Source organism: Micrasema longulum, unplaced genomic scaffold, assembly GCF_059751315.1.
Source record: "Micrasema longulum isolate JH-2025_06_02 unplaced genomic scaffold, ASM5975131v1 h1tg000062l, whole genome shotgun sequence".
Classification (NCBI taxonomy): domain Eukaryota; kingdom Metazoa; phylum Arthropoda; class Insecta; order Trichoptera; family Brachycentridae; genus Micrasema; species Micrasema longulum.
In genome coordinates this window covers 17,841-38,914 of record NW_028277269.1, presented here as the reverse complement: position 1 = coordinate 38,914, position 21,074 = coordinate 17,841, and the positions used below count along the sequence as shown (strand labels likewise).

At 37.0% G+C, this 21,074-nt stretch overlaps 1 protein-coding gene across 1 annotated transcript; it reads left to right on the top strand.

Annotated features, from left to right (window-relative positions):
- The first annotated feature begins 280 nt into the window (after positions 1-280).
- LOC148285093 (ATP-binding cassette sub-family C member 4-like) lies at positions 281-20,348 on the top strand. Its single transcript, XM_088230373.1, has 12 exons — positions 281-1,525; positions 3,703-3,907; positions 5,102-5,324; positions 5,996-6,152; positions 7,688-7,826; positions 9,699-10,430; positions 11,475-11,629; positions 12,701-12,832; positions 14,008-14,191; positions 15,760-15,939; positions 17,070-17,329; positions 18,268-20,348. The coding sequence occupies exons 1-12, from the start codon at positions 1,473-1,475 to the stop codon at positions 20,165-20,167; spliced, it is 4,320 nt and encodes a 1,439-aa protein (XP_088086499.1). The 5' UTR covers positions 281-1,472; the 3' UTR covers positions 20,168-20,348.
- Positions 20,349-21,074: the final 726 nt, after the last annotated feature.

Here is a 21,074-nt window from a genome sequence, read left to right as displayed (position 1 = left end):
AGTCAACTTTTTATCCATTTTTTGTGAAAATGTTTCGGAGCTAAAAAAACACATCGAACACAGTACGCGCGCGCGAAAAACTGATATTTTTTGAAAATTAAATGATAATTTAATAATGTCAATGGAAATTTAAAATGTTTAAGGTACATAAGAATATTTAATTCATGCTTCATACTTTTTAACAATCAGCCTTAATGAACAAAAAAATACTGATAATGCATATTTTCATTGACATTTGGACATATTAATACATAAACATGTCCCATAGCACCCCCATAGAGTAAAATATTCTAAAAAGTAGTTACGCGAAAACGTACCCACAGTTACTATGTTTGTTTGTTTATACCAGTAGCTCAGTCACAAATAACTATCGACGTGCTTAAAAACATGCTAAGCATTTGAGCGATCACTATGAACAATAATGAAAATTAACAAATTACAACAGGGATGGAAATACCTTAAAGAAGGGAGAATATGGAAGTCAGGGTCATAAGCCCTGTAAATGCCTAAATTTCCACATTCCCTTATTTAAGGTATTTTCCATTCCTGTTATAATTTGTTATTCTTAATGACTCCCAAGGGGGTAAAATCCAGTCTTTTGTCTACAAACATTTGGACAAATATAAATATTGTAATAATGAACATGCTGAAGTTATCGCAGTCATATGTCAACGCGTGTGTAATCTCTAAGTCAACGCTCGTCTCAATTTGTTTTTTGTTTTCCTCGTAAATAAATTAACATTCAATATATTGCATTTGCAAAATAGTAGGAAGTATCTAATACAAAAAAAGTGAAAATTAAATTACGATTACTATGGCGACTGCTTTTCTTGACATTTGGCTTGCTAACCGCCGGCTAAATGCAAAAAATAACATGATAAACAATAAATAAACAAATAAAAATAGCAGTTTTGAATATTTACATATTTACAGCGGTGAAATTCAAATATGTGATTGCGCAGCAGGATTATACGTCGCGAAACGTAAATATTTTGACATTTAATATTAGGTGTTCATGGATGTTGCATTTGTGATTGCGAATACGATAAACAATCATGGTAAGAAATTGTTATCACGTCGCTTACTAGCACGTCAATAGTTATTAATGATTGAGCCACAGATTAAGCTTTGGTTTGATAATGAGTCTTTGAAATCTAATGATTTATTTTTCGGAACCTAGGTAGGTACTGATTTTTGCTTAATGGAGGTTGGCAACTCTGCTTTGATCGTTTGACCTTTGACTCTTTAAAATTGGAACTGACGGCTGACAGCAGTGACGGCGTACTGAAAATGTTTTTGCTTAAATTCATTGATAATATTAATCTAATGTGATAATTATTAAACGTTTCTTTCATCAGGTACTACTTTCAAGATGAACAAAGATGTGCGGCTAAAAGAAAAGCGGCCGGGATCACGGATCCGTCGTCGGTCCGCGGCCCAGCCTCGCGAGGACGCTGTTCAGGACTTTCTGGATGGAAATAGTCTTCCTAGGATTACTGGCGTTTATCAATGAGGCAGTTATCAAGTAAGTTGCAAAAGCAAGGAATCCGAACTGCAGTGGGTGAGATCAAATACAGCCAAGGCTCAAAGTTTCAGGTTTTTTACTTCACAAAGTCGACAGATGGAAGAGTTAAGGAAATGTGGACGTTTAAGCATGGTGAATTTTACACAGTGTGTAAAGTGGCCACTTAAACCAGCCAATGACAGGTTGTAAACCTTGTAAATACCTAGACTTCATATTCTTTTTTTAAAAAGCTTTCCCTCTCTGTTGCGATAAATTAAGATGTAATCTTATGCCTTGTATTTTGTTGACTCTCCCGGTGATGTGTGGCCAATACACATCATCGTCATTCCCTTTCCACACCTAATGGTGCATAGGGAAAATGGCTTTTATGTGCCCAATAGCAGGGTCTTGCATTTTGTTTACATGAAGGCAAGAATGATAGTCTTACGCTTCAGATTCCAGTCCGGGACTATACCAAATATTCTAACCAGCTTTTAACTACACCTTTATAAATAAATTTATTTTTCACATCAACCGTGTCGGAAATCGAACCCAAGACCTCTTGCTGACCACTACACCACGAGGCCGACAAATAACCTTTATCTCTATAAATGTAGTAAACGCTGGGTTGAGATTTTTGGTATAACTCCGGTATACATTTACGTATCCATCGAAATTATTTATTCTCAAATAATAAATGCTTATTGGGCACATAAAAAGCATTTTATCAGAAAATCTACAAATACAATCAAAATTTTACCTATGTGATGCATCGCCATGGCAATTTTTTTATTTTTCTTTATTTATTATATATACGGCCTAAGCCAATTACAACAGTTACATGAAGAAACATAAATGCAAGAAACTGAACAAAAAGAACATAAAACTATTTAGCAAAGACAAACAAGGGTAAAACATTAATTGTATACAATATATTCAAAAAAACGGAAGACCTAAAACTTTGAGCTAATCCATGCCAATCCAACTTCATCCCACACTGTTTAGTCGCGAAGAGATCTACGAAAAGCCGGAAGATCTATCCCAAAGAATTCCAAGTATAATTCCAAGCGATAAAGTAAAAGAGGACCAAATACATTGAGATATATTATATAGAGATGACACTCCATACAAATCCGAGCTAAAAAGTCGTCCTTACAGGAAAGGGAATGACCAGTGGAGGGAGCAAGTGTCGTCACGTCGTATCACGTCGACTTTGGCAAGTAAAGCATGTAATGTAGTGCAGTAAAAAGCATGGACTACTACATCGGTCTACTGTAAGTTCTATTCAGTATGTCGCTTCCTTCCCTATACGCGTCACCTTTGTTTGTCATTTCACTATACGCCCGAATAACTGAGCAGGACAGAGACAGGAGATAATTCACGAATTGGTAACATATTAATAAGATATTTTTGACATTAAAATAGCTATTTTAAACAAGTATTGATTAAGAAAAGAACATTACTTACTGGTAAAGGTTATACCATTGCTTTTCCAGATCGATTTGTGCTTTTTTTTATGTATAGGCATTTTAGAGACAAAAGTTCAAAAGTAGCCGGGGACTACTCGCAACAGACTAAAGTCTGTTCTATAAAACATATGCCAATTGGCCGGAGGTTTAAGGAAAATTTGCATTCTTAAGATTTACCCAAATATTAAAATTTTGGGGTCATTTTCAGCGAGTTGTAAATAACTCACTATTAGGAAATGAGAATTTCGGATAGAGTGGGGTTCGAATCTCGGATCTCTGATCCGTGAGTCCGCAACACTAGTCACAGGACCACATCCAATTCTTTACGTCCTATTCTCGATGCTTTATGTATATTCGCGAGTGAGAGAGACAATTTCAAGTGTCACTCAGGCCACTGCCACAGTATGCCAATGTCGCCAGTTGCTATTAGGGCGCTGTTACAAGTTGTCCCTTGCTCATTCTGCGAGCGTTAACCAATATTTTTTCATGTTTTTAGCAATTAGATTAAATATATGATCGCTTTTTACTTCAACTATAAATGATTGAAGCCGTTGAATATGATATATTACTGATTTTAAATCTCTCATTTATGCATCTGTATTGACTACACAGAATCGGAATGTGAGGATGTTTGTGGCTCAGTAAGGGAAGGATTAAGCACTGTATGATTTCCATAATAAAAAAATTAAAAGTGAAAATTTAGGCACCCATTTAGATTCCTAATTGCAGATTATCCAACCCTGTCCTACTGGGTCACCTTCTGCAGTACTTCCGTCCAGAGAGCACTGTCAGCCACTCTGCAGCGCTAGCCTATGCGGGGGGCATTGTCTTCCTTACCGGGTTGGGTGCCCTGGCCATGAACCATTACGTGCTGGGGGCATTCCACCTCGGGATGCGAGCCAGGGTGGCTGTGTGCTCGCTAATTTACAGAAAGGTAAGATTTAAAGACTTTAGAGTTTATTATATATCAGAGATTTCAAAATATCAAAGAATATTAAACTAGGGATCTGCTCCTCAAACATCAATATTGCTGAAATACAATTCCTCAAAATTGTGATTAAATTGATTTCCAATCAATACAAATATGGAGAATGTATTTCAAGTTGCAGCTTTCATAAAGAGTTCAAGGTTTCAACCCCGAGGGCAACAGTGAGGGAAAACATTCTTGAGAAGGGAATATGGAAGTCTAGGCATTTACAGGGTTTATGACCTGTCATTGGCTGGTTTATGTGGCCACTTTACACACTGTGTAACATTCACCATTCTGCCCATGTTTGAACATCCTTATTTCCTCAACTTTTCCATCTGTTGACTTTTGTGAAGTAAAAGAGCTAAAACCTTTATCACGTGGGTGAGATTCATCCGGCTGAACCAAATCACCTACTAGGCAACGCATGAAAACAATTTTCCAATTTTTATACTTCTTCTTTTACCAGGTAGTTGAGATTATAATATATAAAATCTGGCTGGTTTTTTGCAAAATGCATATTTTAGATTGTGTGGTCAGCCAGACTTAAAAAAAACAAAAACATTCTTTAACACATAATTCAATTATTTAAAAAGTTATTATAACAAATTAATTATGTGATTCTTTACAATTAAGTATCGTTAAATAAATATAAAATAATATGTTCAATACGTAAGACACAACATACATTCGAGTTTTACTGGGGCTGGCTGTTTTCTGCAAAATACACATCTTAGGTTGTGTGGTCAGCCAGACTTCAAAAATTATTAAAGCTGGGCAAACATATAATTAAATCCTTTTTTGTATTATAAAAAAATGAATGTATGCATTATTTATCATTTGTCAATGTATTTGCAAACCCGACAAACTCCATCTTTCTTTATTTCAAGCAAATCACAAAGTTTTTGTGATTTGCTTGAAATAAAGAAAGATGGAGTTTGCCGGGTTTGCAAATAGTACCCCCTCATCTATACTGTTTAATAATCTACTCGTATTTTCCATAATTTGTTAAAATAATCATATATTTTTTTTACAAAAATAGATATATCAAGTCTCGTGATCTATGTAGACTCGTGTGACATCATAGCTACACAAAAGGTTAATACGTTTTACCTGTCAATATACAAAATGTTTCACGATGATGACGATAAATGTTTTCAGTCGCTACGCCTCTCTCGGAATGCCCTGGGCGAGTCTCCCCCCGGGAAGGTAGTAAACCTGCTGTCCAACGACGTGAACCGCTTCGACATGACGTCCGCCTTCCTCCACTACATCTGGGTGGCCCCCGCCGCGGGGCTCGTCACCCTGTACTTCCTGTGGCAGGTGGTCGGCCTGGCGGGGCTACTCGGGATGCTGATCTTACTCACCGTCGTTCCCGTACAAGGTAAGATTTATTCAATTTTTTATTACACTCTCTGATTTTGGTTAGCAGCGCGTTAGGAAACTCCTTCACCAGTTGGAGATGACAGAAGAAAACAACGCTATGCTTTGGCTTAGGTGATAGAGGACTGCATTGGTAAACTGATTTCAGCGTGTCTTTGTATTATTTAATTTAGTACTAACAGTTATTTGGCATATTATTTATTACTTTAATTTCTTTTTATATAGTGAGTTTATTTTCTATTGATTTCAATTATACTATTGTTTTGTATATTTGATTACGTATGTAACTAAATTTATATTTATATTTATATCTGATTATTTTATATGCTATCTTCTTTGGAATTTTATTATTTATACTTTGTTTTTCTGGATTGTTATTCTATTGCATCACATGTTATTACAATTTAATTTATTTTACTTTGTATTTTTTATTGTTAATTATTATGGCTTAACACGGGTGCAGCCTAAAAATCCTTAATAAGTTGATGAATATGTAAAGGAGTGTAATTTTAAATGAATAAATAACTGAAATATTATGTACTTCCATGTAGGTACAAATTAATAAACATTTTTGTAGATTACCCATAGAAAAAATCACCGCTCGCCACTGCTCTCCGTTCCCTCATAAGCAATGATGGTGATTTTGCAATGATTTGTTTTCTGGTTTTTCAGCTTACACCGGGCGGCTGTCGGCCAGGTTCCGCCTCCAGACGGCCATGAAGACCGATGAGAGAGCGCGCTTTATGGGAGAAATCATTTCTGGAGTTCAAGTCATTAAGATGTACGCCTGGGAGATACCTTTCCAGGCTCTCATTGCACTATCCAGAAGGTAAAAAGGCTACTCTTGGGTAAAAATCCAAAAAGGGAATCGATAAAATGTGTCGAGAAGTGGACGAGGTGTGCAGAAATGCCTCGTCCCAGACAAAGAATAATTTGATTGGTATGGTTGACGGCTTTTGACCTAATAAAGCTCAGCCGAAATCAAGTAACGGTTATCACTAGAGCCCGCCCGGGGCACTGCAGATTGAACCAACACCTTGCTAGAATGAACCTCTCCCAAACTTCTAGATGTAGGTTCTGCAGTGCAGATGAGGAAACACCTATACACATTCTATGTGAATGTGATGCTTTACATCGTAAAGGGAGTCTCATCCTCAGGGGACCACTGGTCAAACCTGAGAATGTTAAAGAGCTCGCCCCTTAACTAATAGCCTTTTGGGGAGATTTAGCAAAATGTAAACTCTCGCCTTCCTTCCTCTTTATAGACCTGGGCTGTTCACAGGTACCCATCACAATGGATCTTCACAGGTTACTAAGAATGGTTGGTGGGGAAGGTTGCACAACTCTAACTTTCTGTTGTGTTGACACATGACGTGGTGCTGGAACCTGGTGGAGAATCTGGCGGTCAGGGTGGACGCTGGCACAGCTCATTAGTTGACAGTTTGTGTTTGGAACACTTCACCCGTTTAATATTAGTTTAGTACTGTATTAATTGTGGTTTTGACAGGCACGGACTCATGTGATTATTGTTGTGTGGAGGTGCGCTAGGAAAATGGGAAGTGGGACGGGTATGGATGGATAGATATTTATCTATTGTTGAGAGCTAGTCCAAACAAAATGTGTTATTTATTTATATTAGTTTCAATACGTATGCAAAAAACCACAGTAAAATAGATACAAAATAGAATTAACAATATATCTATAAATATAACATATTACAACAGAGATGAAGAATGTTTTAAAGAAGCAAATATGTCTGTGAATTTACAGGGCTTATGATCTGTTGTCCGCTGGATTAAATGGATTTGAAGAATTATGGATGTTCAAACTAAGGCAAAATGGTGAATGTTACAGTGCGTGAAGTGGCAGAAGAACATATTTTTGCTTACATTATTTAGCATTAATTAATTTTAAAAAATGTACCAAGAAAAGCCAGATTACCTTATTACAGTGGTGATCACCCAGGCTTGAGAAAAATAATTTTAATTAAAATTTTTGTGATCTCACCGGAAATTGAACCCAAAACCTTCCGTGCTTGAATCAAATATCATGTAAATAGCCTAAGTGATATTTATTTATAATAGAAATAAATTATGAAATTTTAAATAAAATATAATACAGACAGAAAAGGAACACGCTGTATACAATCTGTACATCTGTATGAGTACTGTGCCTCAACTTAGGTTGCCTTATGCGTATCATTATTTGTCTCGCACCTACATCTTTGTTGTTTGATCTCTGTTCTATTTTATTGTATCTCGTGTCAAGATGTATGAGTTGGACTGTGTCCATTGACAAATAAAAAAAATCATCTCTGTATCTCTCTTTGAATATTTATCAAAAAATGTTTTCATTCGTTTCCAGGTTGGAGTTGAAGATGGTCCGCAAGAACAACTTCGTCAGAGCTGTTTTCATGTCGTTCCTCCTCACGACCACCAGAATTTCCATGTTCTTCGTCATGGTTTTCATGACACTCTTCGGCTACAAGTTGACTTCTGCTACGGTCAGTCATTTACCAAATTGGTACCTATGAAAATTGAATGCTTTTACACGTAGTTTAGTGCCGATTAGTCGTTTTAACTTATATTAAACAAAAATTTAAAAACAAATAATTAAAAGTGGTGTATGTAAATTGTTGGCCCCGCAGTGTAATGGTCAGCGCGTTTGCTTACCATGCAAGAGGATATGAAATATTTATTTAAAAGGGTGTTTTCACACTAGAATATTTCATAGTCCCTGGGCCCTGATTACAATGATAAATTAACAGAGTTATCTTCGACTGTATATTTTAAAATATCAATATTTGTGTACGAAAATGAGCATATTTGCATGAACATTAAAAATATCTTCATCAGTAACTTATAATTGAACATGTTTAAAAGAAAAAAATGTATGCATATTCTGCTTTTCATACAGAAAACTTAATTTTACTTTGTAGATAAAATTGAAGATAAATGTTAACTTCCCATTGTAGTCGGGGCCCTGGACTGGTACTTGAGGTACTATTCTAAAGCACTCTCGTAGCACATGTTTTGTTTTGAGAAAACTGTTTTTCTCGTGTATTTTGTGTGTAAATACACGAGATAATACGGCCACGAGAGCGTTTGGAATACCAGCCCTGAACCTTAAGACAGATCATTTTACTTTCATGTAAAAATGATCAAGATACACTGCAATTGGTGTACCGATTCAGTGCCCTATGCACCATTATGTGAGGCAAGGGAATGATGATGATGTAAAATGAGTAAATTCAGTGGTTTTAAGCCAAATATATTTATAGCGCTATGATTTTTCAAAGTTTTGTGATTTTGAAATTACTACGCCTGTGTTTTAAAAAAAATAAATTAAGCCAATCGACAGGCTTAAGTAAGCCCTAATAGATTGGCATTAATGAGTAGTACTTAATCTTAACATTCTTAAAATCTACTTTAATTAACAAAATGTATAATCAACGAAAGGTATGTATAAAGCACAATCTAGGCGGAAATGGCAAGTGTGACATCGCGAGTCAGGAGAGACAACACCGCTTGCTTCTTAAATGCCTGCCCTTGCTGTAGGAACACATCGACAGTACCGTTTAGTGAGATTTCGTTCACTGTTCTGAGGATCCTCGGCAGAGGGGAAAAGAATCCGATGTTAGTTTTATAATTTCCCACAGCAAAGACAGGATTGGTACGCAAGTTACGGCGAGGTTAAGTTATGACGAGGTGACTGTGTTATTGCAAGTTCTCTCTGGTGAGTTCTGCTGGTTGGCTTCCCGTAAATCAAAAATACATCACAACACTTCATCATTTGATTTGGAAGAACCAGTGACAACAAAAGTAGTTCATTTTTATTCATTTTTTTGTACATTTTTTAAAAACTTTGCAATACAATCAAATGCTCCAATTTTTACCATGTGTAATAAAACATTTTTTAGGTACCATTTTCTGTAGTGATAATCTTCCTCATTAGGTACAGGAAATATTTAAGATGTCTTAAATGGCCTTAGAACTGTTATTTTTAAAATATAATAAATTGATGTCACCGAAAATACTAAAAATACATAAAGTTCACACAGAAATAACATATTCATTACATTTTTGAGATATTAATGCATTTGTTCTCCTAAAAAAGTACTATGGGATGTTTCAAAATGAACAGTCAGGGGCCCCTTGTAGAAATAAATATGTGGGGACACGGCTAAAACGAGTTCATTGATGAAAATTCACACTAAAATGGGCCCATTGCATTATATACTAAGACTTGCCAAAAAAGAGCTGATTACAAATGTTTTTACTGTTCCTTTTGCTCTCCTGTAAAAATGATTCATTATTGATGAGTCCGTTTTTGCCATGTTTCCTGTTCTGTCATATTTACTTAAATTTTGTTTTAGGTTTTTGCAGTGGCTACATATTTCAGTCTCATGGCGCAATCCATCTCTTCGATGTTCACCAGAGCCATCGCGGAAGCGGCAGAGGCCTACATCGCTCTCAGGCGGCTCCAAAATTACTTGGACCTCGAAGAGATCGGTCAAGAATCTTTGTCGGATACTCCAAAGGCAAATGGCTTCCAAGAAAACGGAATCAAACCTCATAAGACAAATGGATATATCAATAAGGGATTTGATAATGACTATATAATACCTTTTGGCGATAAAGATAGTCAAAAAATAGATAGCTTCATAGAAACTTATACCAAAAAGGCTGTTTACAAAAATGGTGATATTAGTGATAAGAAAATAAGTGAATCAATCGATAGTAAATATGCTGACACTACCAAAGAAAATGGTAACATTAATGACAAAAAGAAACATGTAAATTTTGAAAATAAGTCAAAAATCATTGACAATAAAGTTATGGATAAAGATAATAAAGTTGTAAATAAAGACAACGAAAGTATTAATGATGATCATATGGATGTTGAAAAGGCTGTTGGTGATTTTTCTGGTGATTCAGACGCAGAAGGAGATGAGGATGATGATAAATTTGAACAGGGGATTGCCGTGAAGATGATGAAAGCCCAGGCAAGGTGGATTCGAGGGAAACCACTGACATTAGACGTAGATCATTTGGAAGTTCCGCGAGGAAAACTGGTGGCAATTATCGGGCCGGTCGGATCAGGAAAGGTACTATTATTTATTTTTTGATTCATCTATGTATTTTTTGTTACGGTTTGAATACCACCCTGAGGCCTGGTGCACAAGGACTGCGCTCCATCTTAACATAGATAAGTGTCGTGTAATGCAGTTTTCTCGAATCAAAGATCTGTAGAGTGTGCATATGCTTGTCGAAGCAGGGGTGGTATTCTGAACGCAAAAGCGCACGAAGAAAACACATTTTTAATGCGTATTTATGTACTAAATACACGCTAACACAGCGATCTCTTCGCACACAATTCCGTTCAGAATGCCAGCCCGGGGAGCTTCTATTCCAGTCGGAGGTGACTGAAGAAAATGACGTTATTGCTCAATGTGCATTTATTACATCTTGAATTTATTACTTACAGAATTGGTAATCTAGCGTGAGAGTTGCTGACTGAACTAATAAGTGCTTTTAGTAAGAGCCTTACGGCTTTTAAATAATTAATGATTATTGGGAACACATAAAAAAGCATAAAAATCGGAGATAAATCACCAATACATTAGAAAGTTTACAAATATGTCGCAGACATGCTTTGTAAAAGAGCAACCTAATATATAACTGTCTCACACACTCCTTACCTCTCACTCTCGATGATACAAGTTAGTAAATTCGGGAGCAAAAGAGACAATTTCATTCAATTTTCAGAAAAGTTTCTAATACTTCTCCAACTCGACAGTTAGTAGCTATCCGACTTTCATCGGGGGCGGTTCTTTCGCCCGCGCTGGGAGCATGAGTTAATGTTTTTTTCATGTTTTTAGCAATTAGATAAAAAATATTATCACTTTTGACTTCAACTAATCAGTTGCATATGAATATTACATTTTTCCGGTTTAAAATTTCTCATTTTTTGCATGTGTTATGACTGCACAGCACCGTAACGCGCGGATTTTTTGGGACAGTAAGGGAAATGTGAAAAAAGTACATATCGTTGACTTGGTGTTTTTGGGTTTTAGGGCCATGTATGGTTCGCACTCTTCTCCGCAAAAAACCATTGTATTACAGGCAGGCATTTTTTGTGTATTTTTCAGAGTTCCCTTTTACAAGCATTGCTGCGTGAACTTCCCCTGTTGCGAGGAACTCTGGAGATCACTGGGTCGGTGTCGTATGCGGCACAAGAGTCTTGGGTGTTCGGAGGCTCTGTCAGGCAGAATATTCTCTTTGGGCAATCGTATGACAAGTTCAGGTATACTCCTAAAAATATTTCTTTTGTGGGGATAGTCTTGTGGAAATGAACATTTGTGGGTAAACTGACCATGCATTTTTCTGTAGGGTTGCGTGTTTGATTAAAACAAAAGTTATCACTAATATTAATTTTAGAATTTATTATGAACTAAATCGTTTAAATAAATAGCACTGTATTTTATGAAAAAGCTTGTAATTGGACATTTACATATTTAACGCTCCCTCCCCGGTGATGAAAAAATAGCTAGTACACATTGCGTCCAATAACCATAATATCTTTATAAATATAATAAATATTGGGTTTAGATTTTCAGTATTCCTCCATTACATAAATTACAAATACATCAAAAGTATATTAGATTATAATTCTACTTTATTTTCTATAAAATATACAAAGGGTATATTGTGACGCGTTTCGTCTTGTTAGGACATTTTCAAACAAACTCTTTTTTTAGATAGACACTCTTTAAAAAAAAAGAAATTAAGGGTAAATGCATACTTCAAATAAATATTTTTTTTGTAAAATCAGCATATGTTAATTTGGTTTTTCTTTTATTTTTCTTTTCTTTTCTTTTCATAGTCATGTCATACCATATATATGTGCTATAAACTTTTTAATAATTAAAAAAGGAATGGCCCACGCTCAGACGCTGAAGTCTTTGTGGGCATTTTATCCAATTTATGTTATTGCGTAATTTTAAGATGTATTTTTGTAATTATACTTCTATGTATATAATATATGTACGGAAAAAAAATCAAATAAAAATTTAAAAATAAATTATATAGCTACTCAGTAGCTCTCGGGAAGTTGGCGCGGGTGCACGTTTCGCCCGTGTTGTTAGCGATACCCAATGGTTTTTTCATGTTTTCAGCAGTTAGATTTTAAATATTATCATCTTTGAATCAAATTATGGTTAATACAAGCCATTCCTTATAAATATTCCATTTTTCCTTTTTTAAATATCTTATTTTTTTAATGTGTAGTGACTACACAGCACCGTAACGCGCGGGTGTATTTAGGACAGTAAGGGAAAGGTTAGTACGTCATATTTGATTTAAATAATACTCTTAGGTATAACGAAGTGGTCCGCGTGTGTGCTCTACAGCGAGATTTCGAGCAGCTGCCTTTCGGAGACCAGACAATAGTCGGAGAAAAGGGCTCATCTTTATCCGGTGGACAGAGAGCTAGAATCAACCTTGCGAGGTAAGTCATTTTGTGTTTTTTTTTTTCATCACAACAGGCCAAAGGCCCAATTGCAGTGGTGATGTTTGAGTGTTTTATGCGCTATTCTGAATCTTCTGGCGGGGGTAGAAAGTGGTTAATTTGTGATATTTTCTTTGCATTCGACTACACTTAGCTTCATATATGGCCACACTGATAAAAATAAAAATCCCTAAATTTCTGTCTTCTCTTCCCCCGTGAGAAGATTTAGAATAGCATCCCAGGTACGCAACAATGTTATGCTGTTGCGTTCATTCGACATTTATTTATTTAACAATATTTTGAGCTGAGTTTGTCCAAATGTTTCTAGATATAAGACTGGATTATTTAATACCTAGACTTAGATTTCTTTTTCTTAAATGTTCTCCATCTCCGTTGTAATGTGTTTATTTTAATAGCTCCCTAGGGGGTGAAATCCAGTCTTTTGTCTACAAACATTTGCACTGACTCAAAATATTATTAGGCATACCAACTGGTCCAAGAAAAAAGTATAAAAGATGGAAAATTGTTTTCAGGCGTTGACAAATCTCTTCACAATAATAAATGTTTCGGCTTTTTAACTATATTCAAATCAACAGATGGCAGAATAGGGAAATATAACTTTAAAAAAAATATATTTTTAAAGTAATAAAGGTCTATGAAATACTGTCAAGAAAAAAAATATATTTTGCTAATTATTAGTAGCATAAAAAATATTTGTAAATTTTGAATTTTGAATTCCTACAAAAACGGTCATTCCATTGGCCACGCCCCTAATATGTCACGATTCATGTTTATTTGTTCCTGGCCATTGACATTTGTTTACAACATTATCACGAATTTTGACGTCACAAAAACCAAGGCCAAACATGTCGCGTTTTTCTGGCAACGTATTTTTATGAATTTTTTTTTAACATTTAATTATGAAAACATTTCTCCACAATATCAATATTGATTTAAAAAATACGATTAATTATTCTAAATCCATTTCATATGTTTCTTTTGGTATTTGTAGAATATGATATTTCCCTATTGAAAAATTTGGATGTTCAAACATGGTCAAAATGGTAAAGTGGCCACAAAAAAGTATTGCGCCTTATCCGAGAGTCACATTGCCACAGTCTGTATTAGTTTGATGGCTCTGAATTCAAATATAAGATAATGGCGGCGTTTTCTAGGGCAGTCTATCGCCAGGCCGACATCTACCTGCTGGACGACCCCCTGTCGGCGGTGGATGCCCACGTAGGCCGCCACCTGTTCACGCAGTGCATCGCCGCGCACCTGCGCCACAGTACGCGAGTGCTAGTCACGCACCAGCTGCATTACCTGAAGGACGCCCACCACATTGTCCTGTTAAGAGATGTGAGTTGGCCGTGGACAGATCCAACCCTTTATTTATTATAATTTTTATATTAATTTTCTAATATTAATGTTCTGTTAGCAAGCAGCAAGGATGATTTGCAGCAAATAGTCTCTAGAATGTATGATGTATGCCTGGAGAGCGAATTGTAGATGAACAAAAGTAAGTCAAAAGTGATGGTATTTGAAAGGGATAGTGAGGTTACTGACTGCATAATAAATGTAAACAACGAGTGTCTCGAGCAAGTAGAAAAATTTGTGTATCTGGGAAGCATGTTTTCAAGAGATGGAAGAGTAGAAAAAGATGTTGAAAGAAGAGTGAATGCGGGCAACAAAATGAACGGAGCACTAAGCACAGTAATTTCTAATAAAAATATGTCAATCGAAGCTAAACTGGCAGTGCACAACGGAGTTTTAGTCCCAACACTTATGTATGGAAGTCAAACATGGAACTTGCAGAGGAAGAATGAAAGCCAAGTGAATGCGGTTGAAATGCGATTTCTTAGACGAATGTGTGGGAAATCAATGTATGACAGGGTTACGAATGATGAAATCAGGCGAGAGTGTAAATCTAAGTCAAGTATAATTGATAAGATTAAGAAAGGGTCTCTGAGATGGTTTGGTCACGTAGAACGAATGGACGACGAAAGAATGGTAAACACGCCCGAACAGCAAAGTTTCTAGTGCTTCTCCCAGATGCCCCTCAGTAGCTACCTGACTTTCAGCAGGGGCGGTTCTTTCGCAGGCGCCGAGAGCATGAGCTAATGATTTTTTAGTGTTTTCAGCAATTAGATTTAAAATATGATCACTTTTTAATTCAACCTGAAGCAATTGCCTATGAAGGGACAGCAAAAGAAAGGTGAAAGCTTATATGCTTAAATCCATTTAACAAAAGTTAGCTGCTGTCGTATTTTATATTTTCCAAAACAAATCTAATCCATTTTTATTAGTTATTGAAACTACACGTTAAGATTAGTTCTTGCGGCAGCTTATTCCAACCATCAACCACCCTATTGCTCAGGAAATGCTTCCGTGGGTTTACGTTGAATCTGGTTTTCTCCAGCTCAAGACTGTGGCCTTGAAGTTGAGTATCTTGTTTTAGTTTGAGCATAGAATCCATATTTGGGCAACTATAGTGGCTGTCGAGTATTTTATGTCTATCAAGTCACTCCTTTTTGGCCGTTTCTGCAGGATTGTGAGACTGAGAATTTCCAGTCTGCACATACAGAAGCTGTTTCAGGCTTGGTGACAGCTTTGTGGCATTATGGCACTGCATGAAGATTAGTGGGATGTCTCGAGACATTGGATAGGCATGAATTAAAGTAACCTAAAGCCCTTACACGCAATGTAGTCCCCTTTTCTGAAGAGCGCTATGCGACCGTCGACGTTGTTCACATTCTGTCAACGAAGAAAGCTTAGAAGAAAACGACATTGTTAGATGCGTTCGCCACAGACAAAATTAGAAAGATTGGTTGAAATTATTCTTTGTGACGAGTAGCAAATGTTGCCTGTTACAAAATTTTCTAGTCTACTGTAATTGAACAATAAAAATAAAGGAATATTATTTTCAGGGTAAAATAGAGATGCAAGGAACCTACCACGAGATGAGTACTAGCTCTCTCCAGTACGCTCGTCTCCTGATACCAACAAATCACATTATTCCAGAAAAAACCATAGACGAAATCAAAAACGAAAAGAAAATTCGGAGGACCCTAGTCAAATTTGAACCCAGGAATTCAATATCTGATCAGGTTAGAAAATACATTGTTTTTACATACATGCATACACATTATCGTAAGCGTTACAACCCTTGGTGGGTCTTAGCTTCCTCCTAGAAACATCTCCTGTCCTGTCTCATATTTTTTATATCAATATTATTTAATTGTAGATAAGATTTTGTAGAATCTTTCTTCTTCTTTTGCCGCTCCTACCAGAGGTCAGCGACCATCATTCTGAATTCATCACGATCTTGGGCCAGTCTAATCAGCGCTGCTGCATTCGGCACACCAAACCACTGCCTGAGATTTCTGAGCCATGATGCTCTTTTCCGTCCCATACCCCGCCTGCCCTCTATCTCTCCTTTCATAATAAGTTGGAGAAGGGATTACTTCTCATTTCGAAATATGTGACCCAAGTATGAGGCTTTTCTTCTTTTGGCAGTGGTCAGTAACTCCACATCTCTTTGTTCATAATACTCAAAACCGCTTCATTGGAGACACAATCGGTCCATGAGATTCGAAGCATTCTTCTGCACACCCAAAGTTATAAGGACTCAATTTTGTTCATAATGGAAACTTTAAGAGTCCAACCCTCCACTCTATACAGCAGTACTGGCAATACATAAGCTTTTATTGCTCCCCATCTTGTCCTTAGTCTAAGATCTCGGTTGCATAAGTGTTTATGCATTTTATAAAAGGTTGATCTCGCGATTTCCATTCTGGTCTTTATTTCAGAATCTAGATTCCACTCATCATTTAGCCAGCACCCTAAATATTTCAAACGGGGTAACCTGTTCTACCCCACTACCATCTATAGTGAGATAGATGTTAATGCCTCTCCGTTTTCTGGCCACCATTGCTTTGGTTTCTAGAGCGTTCATCTTGAGTCCGAATTTCTTACCTCTATTGTTTACCTTGTCGAGAAGTTGCTCTAGATGATCAGCAGTATCATCAATAATGGCAGTATCGTCTGCGTATCTTATATTATTGAAGACTTAACCATTTATTTTAATTCTTATCTCAACATCTTGCAAGGCCTCTCTAAATATACATTCAGAGTGTAAGTTAAAACGCATTGGCGAAAGTATGCAACCAAAAAAAAGAATATTTAGAAATTTTAAATCAAGATATGTTTCTGATATGAAATCTGTTTACATTTCTAGAATTCGATATCTTCAGCCGTTGACGTAGATTTGAATTTCAATGCCAACGAGTCCGACATTGAGATAGAAGAGGACGGTCTCACGATAAACAAGGAGCAGTATGCCATAGCAGAGGCCAGTTCCAAGAACATAGTCAAAGGGAGTGTCGGGCTGCAGTACCTGAGAGCCGGCACCAACTGGTTCTCGCTAGTACTGCTGATCGGCATGTTCCTTGCCGCACAAGCCTTCGTGTCTATGGCTGACTTCTGGATGTCGTTTTGGTGAGTACAGTCAACAATCGAAAGTCAAAAATATTATTTCACTAAAGCTTAAGTTATGTCGGATGAAGCAAAATCCATGGACATCGCACAATAAATTTGGACGTTTACATAAAACACCCTCTATATGACGCCATGTCATGAAGAGTGAGTCGACAGACTTCTTGAGACTTGAGACAAACCTGGCCACTAGAATTTTTGTTTTTTTTATAAATGAAAAGGGTGGTAAAAATAACCTAAAATGTAAAAAAAAATATTGGCCTTACTTATAACACTGACATAGTTACGCCTAGGGATAGTGGTAAAATAAGAATGAGGACACCATCCTTATTCTACCACTATAATAAAGATGGTAATTAAACCACTATACTTGGGCGTAACTTTATGCCAAGTTTATGAGTAAGGCCCTATGTACAAAATTAATAAATAACTATTACATTTCGTCTATGTATGTTCAATACCGCAGATGAACCATTTATCAAAATGTTAAAGAGGGACAAAAAACCTGTTTTTTATTGAATAAATTAATTTCAATTTCAAAGTGTATATTCTAAGAATTACTTTATGATAATTACACAGAATTTCCTTTTCTTTTTTAAAATTTAGTTTACAGATTTAATAATAAAATCAACGCAGGGAGGTTCAAGGGGATCTTGAGTAGTTGTGACGAGATGTAAAGGAAAGAAGAGGCCGAGTGATCAGTGTGTGTAGGCTTTATATAGGCTTGCCTAAATCACTGATCCTCAATCACTGGTCTTTTTTCCTTGGCCGGTACCTACTTTGAGGCACCACAAAATACATGCACTTTTTAATCCATGGTACAGCTGTTTACCTGTGTGTGAGAGTATAGCCAAGAGACATTACGAAATGTTTCCTAATATTAATTGTATCCGCCTAGTAGTTAAATATTGCAAAAATTGTCATTTTCATTTATTTTTCAGGACATCACAGGAGGAGACACGCGATTACTACTCTCAAATGGAATATTTAAACCATACCGCAAGTGCGAGGGATCTTTATTCCAATAATTCATTCCATAATCCCTTAACAAGTTTTGATAATCTAGAGAAATACACCCACGTTAATGTTACTCACGTAATTACCAAGAATTCAGCTTGGTTGAAGCCACCGGAATTAGAGAGTCTTATGTCTACACACACTCACATGTGTATTTACGCAGGAATATTAATCATGGCGCTCTTTATTACTCTGCTACGATCTTTCACTTTCTTTGATTTCGCAATGAGAGCTTCGCAAAAGTTGCACGATCTCATGTTCAGGGGAATAGTACGGGCTCAGATGATGTTTTTCAATCTTAATCCTTCCGGAAGAATATTGAACAGGTTCGCCAAGGACATGGGATCCGTTGACGAATTTCTTCCGCGAGTTTTGCTGGACGCCTCGCAAATCTTGCTGCAGATGGTCGGAACTATCACTCTCGCCTGCTACGTCAATGTGTACTTTCTCATTCCTATATCCATCCTCGGATTCATTTTTATGCTGTTGAGAAAAGTGTATTTAAAAACATCGAAAAATGTTAAACGAATGGAAGGTATCGCGAGAAGTCCCGTGTTTGTACATCTTAGTGCTACACTGCAGGGTCTAGCGACGATTCGGGCATTCGGAGCCCAGAAAATACTAAAATCAGAGTTCGATTACTACCAAGATATTCATACTTCGGCTTGGTACATGTTTATAACGACGAGCTCGGCTTTTGGTCAGTTATTGGATGTTATGTGTCTTATCCTAGTAGCCATTGTTACCTTTAGCTTTCTCCTCGTAACTACCAATATGTTTGGAGCCAAAGTCGGCCTCGCCATAACTCAGTGTATTAATTTAACGACTAGTGTTCAGTGGGGAATTCGCCAGACTGCCGAAGTAGCCAACAATCTCATGTCAGTAGAAAGAGTTTTAGAATATAAGCTGCTTCCTCCCGAGACGGGCATAGAACCAGATGAAATAGACAAAAAATCTAAAACCCCTGAATCTCTCAAAATCATGGCCGTCGATTATAAAAAACCACACGAAGACTGGCCGGAATTCGGCCACATTGTTTTTAAAAACTTGTGCATGAAATACACAGATAAATCCGAAGATTGTTACGTTATTCGCGAGTTAAGTTGCGAGTTTAAACCAAAGGAAAAAATCGGTATCGTCGGTCGGACGGGAGCTGGTAAATCTTCGCTCATTTCCGCGCTGTTCCGTTTGGCTTTTAACGAAGGCTCCGTCGTTATCGATGGAATCGACACTAAAGACATTTCGCTTATGAGTTTACGAAAGAAAATATCAATCATACCGCAAGATCCGGTGTTATTTTCGGGAACGCTGCGGAGGAATTTGGATCCATTTGAAGAGTATTCAGACGCAGCCGTTTGGCGAGCATTGGACGCTGTCGAACTCAAAGAAGCGCTCTCTAAATCCGGCGGCTTGGACAGCAATGTGATGGACCAGGGGTCTAACTTCAGCGTCGGTCAACGCCAGCTCCTATGTCTAGCGAGAGCGGTGTTGAGAAACAACCGCCTCCTGATGTTAGATGAAGCTACCGCCAATGTGGATCCGTACACAGACAATCTAATCCAACGAACAATCAGAGACAACTTTGTCGACTGCACCGTTTTAACTGTGGCTCATCGTCTCAATACCATAATGGACTCGGACAAGGTGCTAGTCATGGACCAAGGGAAAATGGTAGAGTTCGACCATCCGTATGTATTACTGCAAAACGAGGATGGATTCCTTAGCAAGATGGCTGCCGAAACAGGCCAACAGAATTATGATCTGTTGATGAGTGTAGCCAAAGACACTTATGCACAGAAAAACACAAGTGAAATAAGACTTTAACAAATATTTTACGCCCTTAGAAACAATTATTTATTTTACTGTACTGAGTTAAAAAAACAAGTGAAATATTTTTTATTTTATTTATTAATTTTTTTGCATTACATACAATATTAAACAACAAAAATAATGTGTCTTTACTGGGATAACCCGTGCTAAGGACACTTATACATAGAAAACATAATATATCTTCTTCTTCTTATTAGCCCATTTCTTTCCACTGCTAATATAGGCCTATAGGATATAGGCCTCTTCTAATTTTTTTTCACGTTTTTCTATCCTGGGCACTCCATTTCCATCCATATCCAACGAGTTCGACGGTGTCGTCAGCCCATCTCCTCTGGTCTCCTTACTTTCCTTTTATTTTCGTAGGGTCTCCGATTTAGTATTTAATTACTGTACTTCTTGTCTCGCCACATGACCCCCCCACAGCCATTTTCGTCTTCCCACTCTTTCTGCGATATCGGTCACTTTTGTACGGTGTTGTAGATTACGAAAAAGCATTTGATAGTCCGCACAGACTCACAATCTGGAAAATATTAGAATCATATGGGGTGCCTATAAAACTAGCCGAACTTTTCAAAGTCCTTCACTCAAATAGCGAATGCCGACTCAGAATCAACTATATTGTCACAGATTATTTTGAGGTCAACACCGGAGTTTGTCAATGTCACGTCCTTGCATTGTTCCTTTTAATAATCCTCATAGACTTCATCTTAAGGAAGTCAATTCTACTAGATCGAGGAATATCCATCTCCTCCTCCCAAAAACTCTGTTAGCCCTACTTTATTAACAAGGCATCAGGTTGTCAACATCCTGGACGTTCGGTTCGGACAGTTTGTGTCAGAACTACGGGACGTAAACCTAACTTGCGGGAATGCACAGAAGCTGACAGCCAACAGAGATGCTT

Coding starts and splice junctions, on each gene's coding strand:
- LOC148285093 (XM_088230373.1), top strand. CDS start 1,473: ATGGAAATAGTCTTCCTAGGATTACTGGCGTTTATCAATGAGGCAGTT. Junction 3,908..5,101: donor GCTCGCTAATTTACAGAAAG/GTAAGATTTAAA, acceptor AAATGTTTTCAG/TCGCTACGCCTCTCTCGGAA. Junction 15,940..17,069: donor GGAATTCAATATCTGATCAG/GTTAGAAAATAC, acceptor TTACATTTCTAG/AATTCGATATCTTCAGCCGT.